The sequence below is a fragment of the Ictalurus punctatus genome, chromosome 19 (genome assembly GCF_001660625.3).
Source record: "Ictalurus punctatus breed USDA103 chromosome 19, Coco_2.0, whole genome shotgun sequence".
Classification (NCBI taxonomy): domain Eukaryota; kingdom Metazoa; phylum Chordata; class Actinopteri; order Siluriformes; family Ictaluridae; genus Ictalurus; species Ictalurus punctatus.
The window spans coordinates 23737193-23750986 of record NC_030434.2 but is presented as its reverse complement, the minus strand read 5'-3'; the positions used below and the strand labels follow the sequence as shown (position 1 = coordinate 23750986).

The window sequence follows — 13794 nt, the reverse complement described above, 5'->3', positions numbered from 1 at the left end:
ATTCCCCTGGGATAGGCTCCCCCGCGACCCTGTCTTGGATAAGTGGTGCAAAAATGGATGGATGGATGGATGGACGGAAGGAGTATCCATTGTCAGCGCTTTGTAACATGTATAAAGCCGCAACGTTAAGTTTTCAGGCATCTTCAGGACCGCTTCGTGGTTTCTCGCTAGCATGACAAGCTGCATTTTTAGAGAACGAGAGGCGAGTGCGGGAACGACTGTTTATCGCTGCTACAAAGTGAACGAGAACAGGAAGTAACTTGTTTTCACGCACGTTCGACACGTTTAAATTGTTCAAAAGTACATTAATATGAAATTTTCGTCACTGGCAAATTGCTGTGGTATGAGAGGAATAAAACACTCTGGGACGGTAGCAGTAACTCCGCTTCGGTACGTGACACCATTGATTATCTTCCATTAACAGTGTCCCACGTCATGTTTTATTCCTCACTTGGGAATCTTATTCATATTACGTTCGCATTTTAACCCCTATAAATGCACGATAAGGTAGAAGTTGAAGGGATTGCACTGCATCCGACGGGCCGTTTCCTGTTTTCACGCTTTTACGCAAACGGATCCAGGTCGATGGAATCGAACTACGTTATCCTAACCTTTTAACGTGCTTGGAAATGAAGTCCGAACCGGGGCTTAGGTTGAGTGAAAGCTAGTTTTCTCCTCTCTTATCACCTCCAGTCACCCCATTTTCACACTGAAAGCCTCTCCGAGTAAACACACACACACACACACACACACACACACGCATAAGTATCAGGGCCTGAGTGTGTGTGAGAAACTAGTGTATGGTCCAGTGATCGTCTGTCAGAGAAACAAAAGCATGGTGGGTAGAAAGGAGGGAACGTTTCCACTATAGAGAAAGCACTAAAAGAGAGAGAGAGAGAGAGAGAGAGAGAGAGAGAGAGAGAGAGAGAGAGAGATGGATGTGTTTTGAACTTCTCTGCACTCATGACACAGTATGACAGATATCCAGCCTCTCTCACTCTCTCTCTCTCCCTGTCCCACTCTCCTGTTCCCCGTCTCTCGTCTTCCAACTTTTTTCGGGAAGTGCATGCGAGGAAAGTTCTCCACCAATTATCTAATTCGAGAGGGACTCAGAAACCAACCCCTCCCTCCTTTTTTTTTTTTTTTTTCTTTCTTCTTCTTCCTCCTTCTCCCTCTCTCTCTCAGCTTGCTCCTCTCTCGATCTCGTCCCCTCCTCCCCTGCTACAGCACACCTGCTTTCTCTTGGCTGCACGCATTCTCACAGTGATCAGCTCTTTGGCCTGCCGCGCTGCAGCTTCACTCCATCCCTCTCTGGATTTTCGGGTGGCCGTCTTTCTCTCCCGTTCCTGCAAACGGTACAGGTACGACTCGCGCTTCACGCACTTTCTCTCCCTTTTCTCCTAAACAGAACGCACAGGAATTTGGCTGATAGATTCCTCTCGGATTTGGGATCCTGGGAACGCGTTAACACTTTCCGTACTTGCCATAAAACACTTTGGGGGTCGAGGTAAAGTTTTTCGGTGCTAGTCGTGTTTGTGTAGAGTTTGCACGTCGAGACTAATTGATGTATCTGTGTGTGTGTGTGTGTGTGTGTGGCGAGGTTGCTTGACATATGTATACTGTTAGCATTTTGAAAAGTGAAGCCATACAGTGTATGTGTGTGTGTGTGTGTGTGTGTGTGAGAGAGAGAGAGAGAGAGTTTATAAGGGGGGTGTGGTGCTGCTTTTTACACATCTCATACATATATATGTGTCACTGAATTTCTGCTGAAATCATCATATATTTCCCAGTTTCCACCATTCCTAACCTGTTTATATATATTCGTCACGCTGATAAAACAGTGTTTATGTTCACCGTTTGTATTTTCAGACATGGTGAGTGTGTGTGTGTGTGTGAGAGAGAGAGAGAGAGAGAGAGAGAGACAGAAATGAGCAAGACATTGTTGAGATTCTCTAAAGTCGTAAAAGTGCTTATATTCCTCGCCCGGAGGCCTGGTGTCCTGGAAAGAAAAAAAAAAAAAGAAAAAAAGATGTGGAGATCTTCTTCCTCTGCGCTAACACAGCTCGCAAACTCAGTAACAACCTGCTGCTCCTGAATCAGGTGTGTTTGATGAGGGAAATCACCAAACTCCGCCCTCCACGACTAACAAGACCCTCATTAAAGAAACCTGTATTTAAGTGTCCTTTTCTAAAGTATAATTAATATCAAAAGTACACCCTCAGAGTGCTAACACGTACACAGACGTACTAACTGTATTATTTTGAAAGAACTTAAATGATAATTACCGTCCATCCGTCTTCTACCGCTCACTCCTTTTCAGGGTCACGGGGAACCCGGAGCCTATCCCGGGGAATGATAATGACGCTATGATTAAATATACAGCTCAACCTTTTCTTTAACAACTTATATAAAGAAATATACACTGTAATATGATGTGAATGATAAACATAATGATAGACATGTCGCATACACTTCAGGACTAGGTCACTGCAGCGAAAACACACTTAAGCGCGTTTTAAACGACGCTTTTATCACGTTGGGAGATAGTCATCGAGACGCACATCTGTGAGATACTACATCATTTAAATGTCTTTTTAAATAGTTGACACGGCAATTAAATACACTTTAGTTTAAGGACACTTAAGCTTCATGTACTTTCAAATTTTGACACGGAACACAGAAAAGTATCTTACAGGCGCCACAGGAATGTACGTGGAAAAGTTTTCCATACTATTCATGCACTTAAGTACGCTTCGTTTTCGTACGGAAACAGGATTTTGGTGGAAACGGCGTTAACTTGGCTTCTGCTACTTTCTCATCTCTTAATCTAGTCCTTATATCCCAGATTTCTTGGCAAGTTTGGAGACACTGGGATTAAGTCTCAGTCTGTTTGTGGGCCTGAAGTCTTCCTCATAGCTCCCAGGTGCTTCACTAGACTTATATATATATATATATATATATATATATATATATATATATATATATATATATATATATATATATATATATATATATGTATATGTATGTACATATTGAAATAAAAAATGTAATGAAAACTTGTGAGGTAGAGAAAGAGATGATTTCCTGGCACCGTGGTCTCATAAAATACTTTAATGACACAGCTTTCCTTCCGAGCACAGGCTGAGCCGACCATGCACTTCCCATCAAACCCCCACCAAAATTCCCAACTAACTCAAAACACAACCAGAGTTAGGCAATGAGAAGGGGCGGAGGAAGCGGAGGGGGGAGACAGGGGTCCAGACAAATACACAGAGGCCTTTACAGTATTTCCCAAATTTGGAAGTGCAGCTTTAACAGCGGCAAATGGGAACGTTTTGTGTCTTGATGGCGCTCCTAATAAACGCCGACAGATAGTTTCTTTACCCCGTTATTCGGTTCCTGCAGCAGATCATGTTACCGGGCAGTGCCAGAAGCGAGACACGGTAAAGAAGAGCCACGCTGGACACTGGCTATCGTCCTGATTTCCCCAACTCCCATTCCCGTCCCGTCTGGAGTTTATAGCTGGAATTTCCATTGCTAGACCCAAACCCAAAGTTAACACATCGGGTAGATGAGAACGATTAACGTAAATGGAATGGTTGTGATGTGGCTTAACTACACGCATACTTTCTCTCAAACTGACTGTAAACACTCGGAATGTTTTCACTATTAAACAACATACTATGGCGGGTTTTTTTTTCTTTCCTCCCTTTTCTGTGGATCTCAAGAGATGGAATTTTCTAAAGCTCTGTGGGAAAGTCTTCATTTGATTTTCGCTTGGTGAGAATGGGGTGATTGAACCACCAGGAGTGCAAGTCATTTCCTGATTTGTTTTCATGCAGGTCCAAGCAGGTGTCGTGATACTGTAGGTTATCTGGACGTAAGCCAGTTTTTCCTTCATTCAGATGCTCATCGACTGATAGTTCTCTGGTCAAAACTCAAAAAAAAAAAAAAAAAACTGGACAAAATGGTGCAACAGGAAATGAAATACAACCTCTCACAACCTCCCTTTTAGTCAGACACAAACGGTATTTTCCTGATTTTTCATCTCCAGTTTCTGCGACAACAAATAAAACATGACTAAACTATTTAATTCAAAACAAACCATTCATTTGTCGCTACTCAGACACTACATTATTACGTTCAATACCAAAAGCATCTAGCCAAATTCATTTAAAAAGAATCATTGAGGTCAATTGGTGTACTCTAGCTGGTTAGCATTAACAGGAATATGACAGCAACTCAGAAAAATAAATAAATAAATAAACAACTCACAGCAGTTCCATATTAGCTACAGAGTTATCAACATCAGTGAAGATTAGAAACATCTATGAATGTGACTTAAATAATACCCTTAGAAATGTCTGGTTAGCTTTTGTTGGCTAACTAGCTAGCATTAGCAGTGAAGATTATGAATATGACTCAAATCAATCTGGCCGAAATCTTGTCAGCTGAGCCAGCGTTAGCTAGTTACGCAGAAACCCTACCAGAAATTGAAATTGTTCGCTAGATAGTTGTGAGATTATGAGCATTTGACTTTTATATTCCCATTAAAAATGTTGATTGGTTAGCGTATTTTAGCATTAGCAGTCAAGAGTCAAAAGAGACAAAAAAAATCTCAGAAATGACGTTATATTTGTGAATACGACTTAAAAGCAAGCTTGAAAATGTGGTCTGGTTAGCTTGTGTTAGCTAGCTAGCATTAGCAGCGAGTATGAACATTACAGTAAGAACATTTCTGAATATGACAGAGGTAAGTCTCACAGAAACCCTGTAAGATTAGCTAAGGTTAACTAGCTGGCTAGTAAGATATAGTATGTGTGAACTGTGTGCATATACGATTGCTAATGCCTTCCTTCGTCATACTTGAAGACTCCTGTATGTAAACTCCAAATCATCCACCTTCCTGTCTATTGCTTTCAATACATTTCTGGGCAAACATAATATAATATATCATGTTAAAAAAAAAAAAAAAAAAAAAAACAAACAAAAAAAACAACAACAACAAAAAACCTTTCTTTTGAAATTTGAATAGTCAGTGTACCAAACAAGAAAATGTAAAGCGGTTAGCTGGCTAGTTTGATGCTTTAGCTAGCATTTAGCTAGGATTTAGTAACAGTAGTGTCAGCTAGTTCAGTTAGCTAAAGTATAAAACAAGTACAACTTTCAGTTGCTATGACACTCACTCCTGCTTCCCTCATGTTTTGTTGAAGTAACTAGCATAAATTCTAGCAAATAATCATGCGCAGTCATTGGGAATGCTAACACAATTGATAAATTGTGCCTACAAACCTTCAATTTTTTCTGCTCCATTGGTTTCAAAAGAGTGAACATTTATGTTTCAGAGCAAAACCCATGACTTACTTTGTATTTTTATTCAGTATAGAAAGGTTGAAAGGTGTCTCCTTTCTTCCTGTATCACACACACACACACACACACACACACACACACAGAGCTAATCACAATAAACCTTTCATCATTAAAAAAAAAAAAAAAAGTGCATCAAAAGTCAAGGAACAGACTTGTTAGGCACCTTCAGGGTGCATATAAAAATAGTTTAGCAACTATAATTACATCAAACTTAAACAACAACATTCTCATTATATAAAATGATATAGTATCATGTAGGAATAAAACCTTTATATAGGAAAATAAGCAACAACTGATTGAGTTGCTGTCCCAAATTGTTTTCTTCTTCTTCCTCTTCTTCTTCTTTTTTTTAAATCCATTGTTTAAAATCCATTTATAGTCACATTAAATGTTGTGGAACATCCACGTCTAACTTACATTATCGCAGCTTTACACGTAAGACAGAGAAACTTGTCATGTTACTGAGAAACCTCAAAGCATAAACTCCACATAAACTCCTTAAAGTTACAGCTTCACCCCTGACTGATACAAAGCGCCGACACTGGAGACTCCTTCCATAAATGTCGTAGTAAGCGTCACCTTATCGATTTTTACATATTTGTTGTTGTTGGGGTTTTGTTTTTTTGTTTTTTTTTTGTGCCAGAGCAACAGCCAATCAGAATCGAGACTTGAGCAGCGCTGTGGTTTTAACCTCAAACACTATGTTGAATTAGTGGCTATGGGGAGAAAGTGAAGCTATAGCTCAGAACGCGTGTCTTTAATCTCCTGCAGATCGCGTTGTGCTTCCTGTCGGTAATTTGCTTACACTGTAAAATGGAAAAGCAGTGTGTGTGTTCGGTTGAGTTTTAGACAGGAAGCGTAAAAAATTTTTTTTTTTTAAATTTAAAAAAAAAAACAACCATACCCCCTTTTTCTCACTGATTTAATTCTCACCTAAGGACATGACTAAAGCCTGGACTGACACAAAGTAAAAACATACGAGCAGAGTCGAAGGCAAAATAATTGCAAGCTGTTTCAAGAGCCACGTATCCGTTTTCTCAGAGATTGGAGGCCAGGGGTGATGCTTTCAGCCAGGCACTATTTCAAAGCCTGGAAAAAGCCAGTAGTGCATCTTTGTTGGGCTGAACACACACACACACACACACACACACACACATGAATGCGCACAAACACACACACACACACACGGGTCGCCTCTAGAGGTTCACCGGAGTGAAGCAGTTTCCATTAGTGCTGAGGGTGTGTAATGACCTGGCAGGATCTGCTTGTTAACACTCTCCAGCGTTGGAGTGAAGTAAAATATCCCGTGTTTGCTCTTTCTGGATAACGTCATCTCCATGCAGTTTTAATAACCTGCTAATACGAGTCTCATTAGGACACACGGACAATACTCTACTGTGCACAACAAAGACGGGTTTTGTGCTGGAATTGAAATTAGATTGGACCAGTGTGTACATGATGATAAATAACTGATCTCATGACAAATGTTTACGATTTGAAACAAACAAAGGCAGAGAGATTGGATTTTCAGTCCGTTTTATACAAACCACCGACCCCCATTACCATTTAGCTCAAGTTTAGTATATTATGATTGTCCTGTAAAGTAGAGGCGGTGGATGCAGGTACAGACTTTATGTTAAGAAAGTGCAAACTATGAATTAAAAGAGTGAGAAAACTAGATACATAAACACAAGCAGGCGCTACAGGGCTAAACATACAACAGAAGGGCGAACAAAGGAACTTATGTACTGGTGATAATCAGAGTGAAAACAAGACACAGGTGAGGCTGATTGAGACACGGTCATGTGCCATGCAGTGGCTGATGGGTATTGTAGTTCGGTGACTCATAGGCACTAACCTGGCCACTATTATTATTACTATTGTTATTATTATTATTATGTAAAAATTCAGCTCAAAGTGAAATAATAAAGAGATATTAAGAAACAAAAGGTAGTCAAAAATATGCTGGCAAATGCAATATATGTATTAGAAATTACATATAATAAATTATAAATTATATATATATATATATATATATATATATATATATATATATATATATATATATATATATATATATATATATGTATGTATATTAATAATAAACTACTTAAATTGATAAAGTGCAAAATATATGTTTTCAGGTTTCCTCTTTTTTCCATTCAGGAGCAAATGTTTTTTTTTTTTGTTTGTTTGTTGTTGTTTTTTTGTTTTTTTTTGGGGGGGGTCTGTTTCAAATTGTTGGTACATCAAAAAAAAAAAAAGCTGACAAGAAAGCAAGTGATGTAAATCTTTTTTTTTGATGTCATGCCTCCTTGTGATTACACCCTAAAATCACTCCTAGGATCAAGAACACGAGACATAAAACGTCCTATAAAAACATTTTATGTGTTACTGTGAATCAGTTCCACGCTATAATAAAAACTCTAGTTCGGAAACGAACATGCAAAAACAGGTAGGTGCCATTTCTGAGGTAAAATTAAGATTGGAAACTCGGTCAGGGACCTGAAAAGACTTTTATCCACATCTACAGTATTGATGATCTCTGGCTACGCTGATCAATCTCATTCCAAGAGTAGCTCTGTTACAACCTGCCTGCACCGTTAGCATATTTCATTAGGAAAGCAAACATTCATCTTTTTCATTTCAACAAACAGGGCTTCAATTTGAGCTCTTTGGCCTTTGTCATGGTTTTCATTTCACTGACAGAACAGGGCTGAACACATAACACTGGAGAGAGAAAAAAAAGAAGAAGAAAAAGAAGTGAAAACGTGTCTTAGCTGGGTGGGTGGTCAGATAGCCATGGCAGGAATCTAATTCTCTGTTTAGAAAGCAGAGTAGGACAGAGCCCGAGGCACTTCGGTCCTGTCTTGGCCTGTTCTTTCAGAGCGAAGACCGTTTAAAAAGAGTTTTAGCTTCAGGCCGAGTTTTGTTCTTTCAGCCTAATGAGAATTTCTCTTTTTTTTTTTTATTCTGGACGAATGAGACACATGTTGTATTAAGTAACAGTTCAACAGAGTCAGAGTGTTTATTGTATAAAGGAGACATTCAATTCGATTCAATTCAATTGTATTTGTATAGCGCTTTAACAATGGACATTGTCTCAATGCAGCTTTACAGAAATATATAAACACAGGATGGAGATTTTCAGTGTGTGAATTTATCCCTATTGAGCGTGACGGTGGTGGCGGTGGTGAGGACAAACTCCCTGAGATGATACGAGGAAGAAACCTTGAGTGGAACCAGACTCCGGGTAACAACGGATAGAGTGAAAGTACGATCCATCAATTAATTACATTGCTAGTAGTTGCAGTCAGAGTTCTTTCAGCCCGCTGAGAATTTCTAGTTTTTTTGGACGAGTTAGAAACAGTCTGCAGTCTTTAATAGCGTCAGACTGAATACGGTTTAAACACAAGCACTCGCCTTTAAGACAGAAAAAAATCTGGGATAGAAAACGCAAAGTGAAGAGCTCAAATGTCAAATGCAGTATGATGTAAGCAAGAGACAATTGGTTTCGTTTTGAAAAACAACAATAAAAAATACAAATATGATGACATACGAATGAGAAGATGGCAAGCGCAAAGTATTGCTAATATCTTGCTGCATGAGCAGTCCTAGTTGTAATGATCGCATTAATCACTGCAAATATGGTTTAATTTAACAATATGGCTTCTACTCTCATTAACCAGCAGCTTCTAAAATAGCACTTGATCCAGCACATCCTATTATATTGTGTTTTATTGTTTTATTGTCAAATCTTAATGTATACAAAGGATATAATCTATTTTATCATAATTTAATTGATTTGTTGAACGAATAAATCAATGCCAACAGTGCTTACGGTTTGAAGGATAAGCTGACCAAGCATTCTACACTGACAGCTCACTTTATGTGTTGTTCATAATTTTATTCAAAACATTTAAACGTTTAGCTTCAGTAAATAAGGGGATACTGCGATGGGTTGGCAACCCGTCCAGGGTGTCCCCCACCTTGTGCCCCGAGTTCCCTGGGACACGCAACCCAACAAGGGGATACTTACGATATGTATCACTGGTGTAGAATTGCAGAAATCAAGGGTCAAAGGATGCACTGCTGGTCTATTTATTAATCACTTTTGCAGGTTTGGTACACGATATGTCGTTCTCTTGGGGACAATAGAGATACTCAGATGTTCATCCAACTGATGAAGTCAGCTATTTGGAGTCATGCTAGAGCTTTTCATAATGACGAAGATATTTTTGTTGGATCCATGGCTGAAAATCCTTGAATAGATTTGGCTCTATCATTTTATTCACTGATTTTCTGGTCCTTTGTTTAATATGCAAATATCGCAAAGCTCAAATCCAAATGTATGTGCTTTTTGCTTGCTTATGAGGTTGTCAGATTCAAACCCTTAAGTCCCTCAGAGGTCACCATCTCAGAGTTTTTGCTCGCCATACCATAATTATATCGTATGCCAAAAGCAAGAATGAGAGACGTGAAATTGTTCGGAGCTGACTTAACATTGAATTTACTTACCCAGCAATTTTACTTTCATTCAAGAGCCTGTTGCCCTGCCCGAGACTTGTGTGTGTGGCAGGAGTCTTTGCAGTGTGAAGAAAATTTTCTTCCCCATGACTAAAGGTGGAATGGGTCCAGTTAGAATAGAGTCTTAAAACCCTTGCACATATTTTGAAGGGGTGTTTCTTCGGTTTCGGGGAATAAAACACTTTGCTGTTATAGGCAAATAATCAGCATTGGGGTGGTAACAGTAACCGCTTCATCACAACACCCTGTCGTTGATTATTTTACTATAACAACACATTTTGAAGTGTTTTATTCCTTTTATACCACCGCATTTTACCAATGTATTAGAGCGAAACATACTTTAATGTAATGTAATGAGTAATGTAATGAGGCTTTATTGGTTATATATACATTACAGCACAGTGAAATTCTTTTCTTCGCATACCCCAACGTGGGTCAGAGCGCAGGGTCGGCCATGATACGGCGTCCCTGGAGCAGAGAGGGTTAAGGGCCTTGTTCCAGGACCCAACAGTGCTCAGCTTGGCAGAGCTGGAGTTTGAACCCCCGACCTTCCGATCAGTAACCCCAGAGCCTTAACCACTCTTATAGTTATAGAGTTAATAGTTATATAGCATTTAATGATGTCTACTGTCAGAGCTGCTGTTAGTGAAACGTAATTAGCACCTCCTGACCAATCAGAATCAAGACATCAATAGCGCTGTGGTTTTAACAGTGTTTAAGAAACACTGCTGTCTAAGTAACACTGTGATAGAGATTTGGTTCCCACTAAGCCTAATTTCAAGTCTAATCTAACAAAAATCACAATTTTAGGAGCATTTGCATGTGTCACAATTGTGCAAGATTGAGATTTCAATCTCTCAAAAGATCATTTTGCTCCTTCTCATGTGCATTAGAAACACCATACATGTGCTAAAAAAATCTGTCCAACCCTCAGTTCTCCTAAACTCCTTGAGCTAAAAAACCCCCTCCTGCCTTTTCAACCTCTGAACTCTGACCTTTGCCCTGTCTCCTCCACCCTCCAGGTCATTGACAGCATGAGGTTGGCCTGTCTTACCCTGCTCCTGGTGTCCGTGTGCTGGGCCCTGCCCTTCCGTCAGTCTGGCTTTCTGGACTTCATGATGGAGGACGAGCAAATTTCAGGTGATGGGCCACCTGTCGTCACAACGAAGCAAGAGATTCCCCCTGAAGTACCTATTGGACCCGTTTGTCCATTCAGATGCCAGTGCCATCTGCATGTGGTGCAGTGCTCTGACCTAGGTAATGTTCACTATTACATGACATGTATAATGTTAATCATGTTATGCAGTATTGCAAAATGTGTTAGCTGTTGTACAGTAGCTTGCATTAGTATTCACCCAGTTGAAAATTTCCAGGACGATATTATAGCACTATACGACATCAAACGCCAATTAAATCCATTTCAGTTCCAGGTTATAACAGTTACAAAATGTCGAAAAGTTCAAAGGAAGCTATTGTAGATGTTCTGTTATTTTCACACACAACAAAACAAAAAGGTCAAAAAGTGATATTATTAGTTAAAGCGCACCTATTGTGGATTTGAAACGTGCCTAATTTAGTTTTAAAGCTCTCATACGATAGATTTACACGCATCCGAGGTCAAAAAACACTTTAACGTGCTCAGAATTTAAACTGCAGCATTACCCCCTCCCCCAGTGTCACAAACGACTCGTTAAATGATCCGTTCTAAAGGATTTGTTCTAAACAACTCCTTTCAGAGAGCATACTCTGCTCTGATTGGTCAGATGTCCCAGTCTGTTGTGATTGGTCTACCGCTGTCAACGTGTTTCAAAAAGGAAACACCCACTACCATAAGGAGTCTGTCAGCGAGCAGCCGATGAAGACCAGAGGCGGGGTTTATTGTTACAAACCTACGTAGGTTAGTACAGGAAGTAAAGTCTGGAATCACTAACGACTCGATTCGGCTGTTCAGAATCGATTTCTTCTTTTGGGAGTCGATAACTCCGTTTGTCGTGTGCTTTGATTTTTGAAACTTTGCAGACTTTTTAAGATTCACAAACAGCTACGTATATAACACACTACATGAAAGGGAATATTTGAAAACGCATAATAGGTGCACTTAAAAAAAATACCACTGATCACCACTGTTTCCTAACAGCCAATCACTGATCACCACTGTTTCTTAACGACCAATCCCTGATCACCACTGTTTCCTAACGGCCAATCACTGATCACCACTGTTTCTTAACGACCAATCCCTGATCACCACTGTTTCTTAACGACCAATCCCTGATCACCACTGTTTCCTAACGGCCAATCATTGATCACTACTGTTTCCTAACGACCAATCCCTGATCGCCATTGTTTCCTAACGACCAATCATTGATCACTACTGTTTCCTAACGACCAATCCCTGATCGCCATTGTTTCCTAACGACCAATCATTGATCACTACTGTTTCCTAACGACCAATCACGAGCAGCTACGTATATATAACACACTACATGAAGGGTAATATTTGAAAAACCATAACAGGTGCGCTTTAAAGAATTGAGATATTGTTTCAATAACTTGACCTTGAGATAACAACATCCTGATACACTTTTCCTTATTGTCATGTGTTGGTGCTTTTGTAACTCCTTCGTTACTCCTTTATTGAAAAATGTAGCTGATCGGAAATGATTTCTGTTTCGTTCAAGTTGCTTCATTCACCCAACTTTCACAAAATTCAAAACAAGTGTGTTTGTATTGCCATTCCTCTATAGAACGTGTATACACTGGAGCGAAATGTCATTTCTCTGAACCTGTAAAGCCCCTTTGGATTCCATCGTTTGCACTCATGTGTAGCTACCAAACGTGTTATAATTACCGTAAAGTGTACAGGATTTTAATTAAACAAACGACGCTATAGGACATGACGTTAGCTGGGTGAATGGAATGCTGATTTTGGACGTGATATAAATCCTTTTCTCTTGACTTTTCCTTGACTGTGTACTACTCTAGTCTTAGATAAGCTGTGTTGATGTTCCAAAGTATGAAGCAGAAAAAGAAGAAGAAAAAAAAGATTTATAATCATGAAGACAGAACTTTGGCTCGTGTGCTGTTTTCCTGCTCGTCTCCGCCGTCGCTTTTACAACTCTGTCAGCCTTTAATTCACATTAACAAGTGGCCTAACAGTAGGTGTTGAGTTTCGGGCCTGAGAAAGCTCTGACTTTTCACTTTTTATTACTCAAAAATGGAGCCTCTAAGAAGACAGCGTTTTTTTTTTTTGTTTTTTTTTCTTGCTTGATCCTACCATCTTCAAGTCATTAGGTTAATAACATGCCTGTCTCTGTAAATGTCTGTAATACTTCACTTCCTTTCACGAGCGAGCACAAAGACGGCCCAGTGTTCCTAATTACTTCCACAGATTTTTTTGTTTGTGCGTGTGAGCGTTTCTGAAAAGGCTTGGGTCCTGAAGATGAGATACTTCCCAACAAGAAAGGATGTGGAAGAAAATCTTGGTCCTGGTTCTTCCAAGAAACTTTAAACAAAACTATAATCAGTCGTACGATGCATTGTTTTCATATCATTCCACTGAATCAGGTCCACGGGTGCAAACGCTGGGTGCAGACTCAATTTTAAGACGAAACTCCAAGTGTAGTACACCATGTACACCATGTACGCCAAGTAACTGTAATAAAACACAGATGTAAGAGTCGGATATTAATGCTTAATAATGAGCAGCTCTCACATTTTATACCGACCAAACAGACCACAGTCCCGCCCACTTGGTTTCTATTGGCTGGCGAGACCAAGGCTCGTGAATTCAACCAGAAGCGAAACCAACCACTACCAGGAGCACGTCTTTCACTTCCTGCGTCCTTTCCCCTTCAGTGAATAAACTTTTTCTCAGGTTGAATTTATTTGCGTTTGGT

General features: G+C 39.6%; 1 protein-coding gene across 1 annotated transcript in view; it reads left to right on the top strand.

Moving 5' to 3' along the window:
• The first annotated feature begins 1177 nt into the window (after positions 1 to 1177).
• Positions 1178 to 13794, top strand: part of dcn (decorin) — a 28252-nt gene continuing 15635 nt past the window's right edge. The window contains exons 1-2 of the mRNA XM_017494179.3: positions 1178 to 1361; positions 10921 to 11155. Coding sequence (XP_017349668.1) covers positions 10933 to 11155 — 223 coding nt within the window. The 5' untranslated portion in view covers positions 1178 to 1361; positions 10921 to 10932. The remainder of the gene's footprint in view (positions 1362 to 10920; positions 11156 to 13794) is intronic.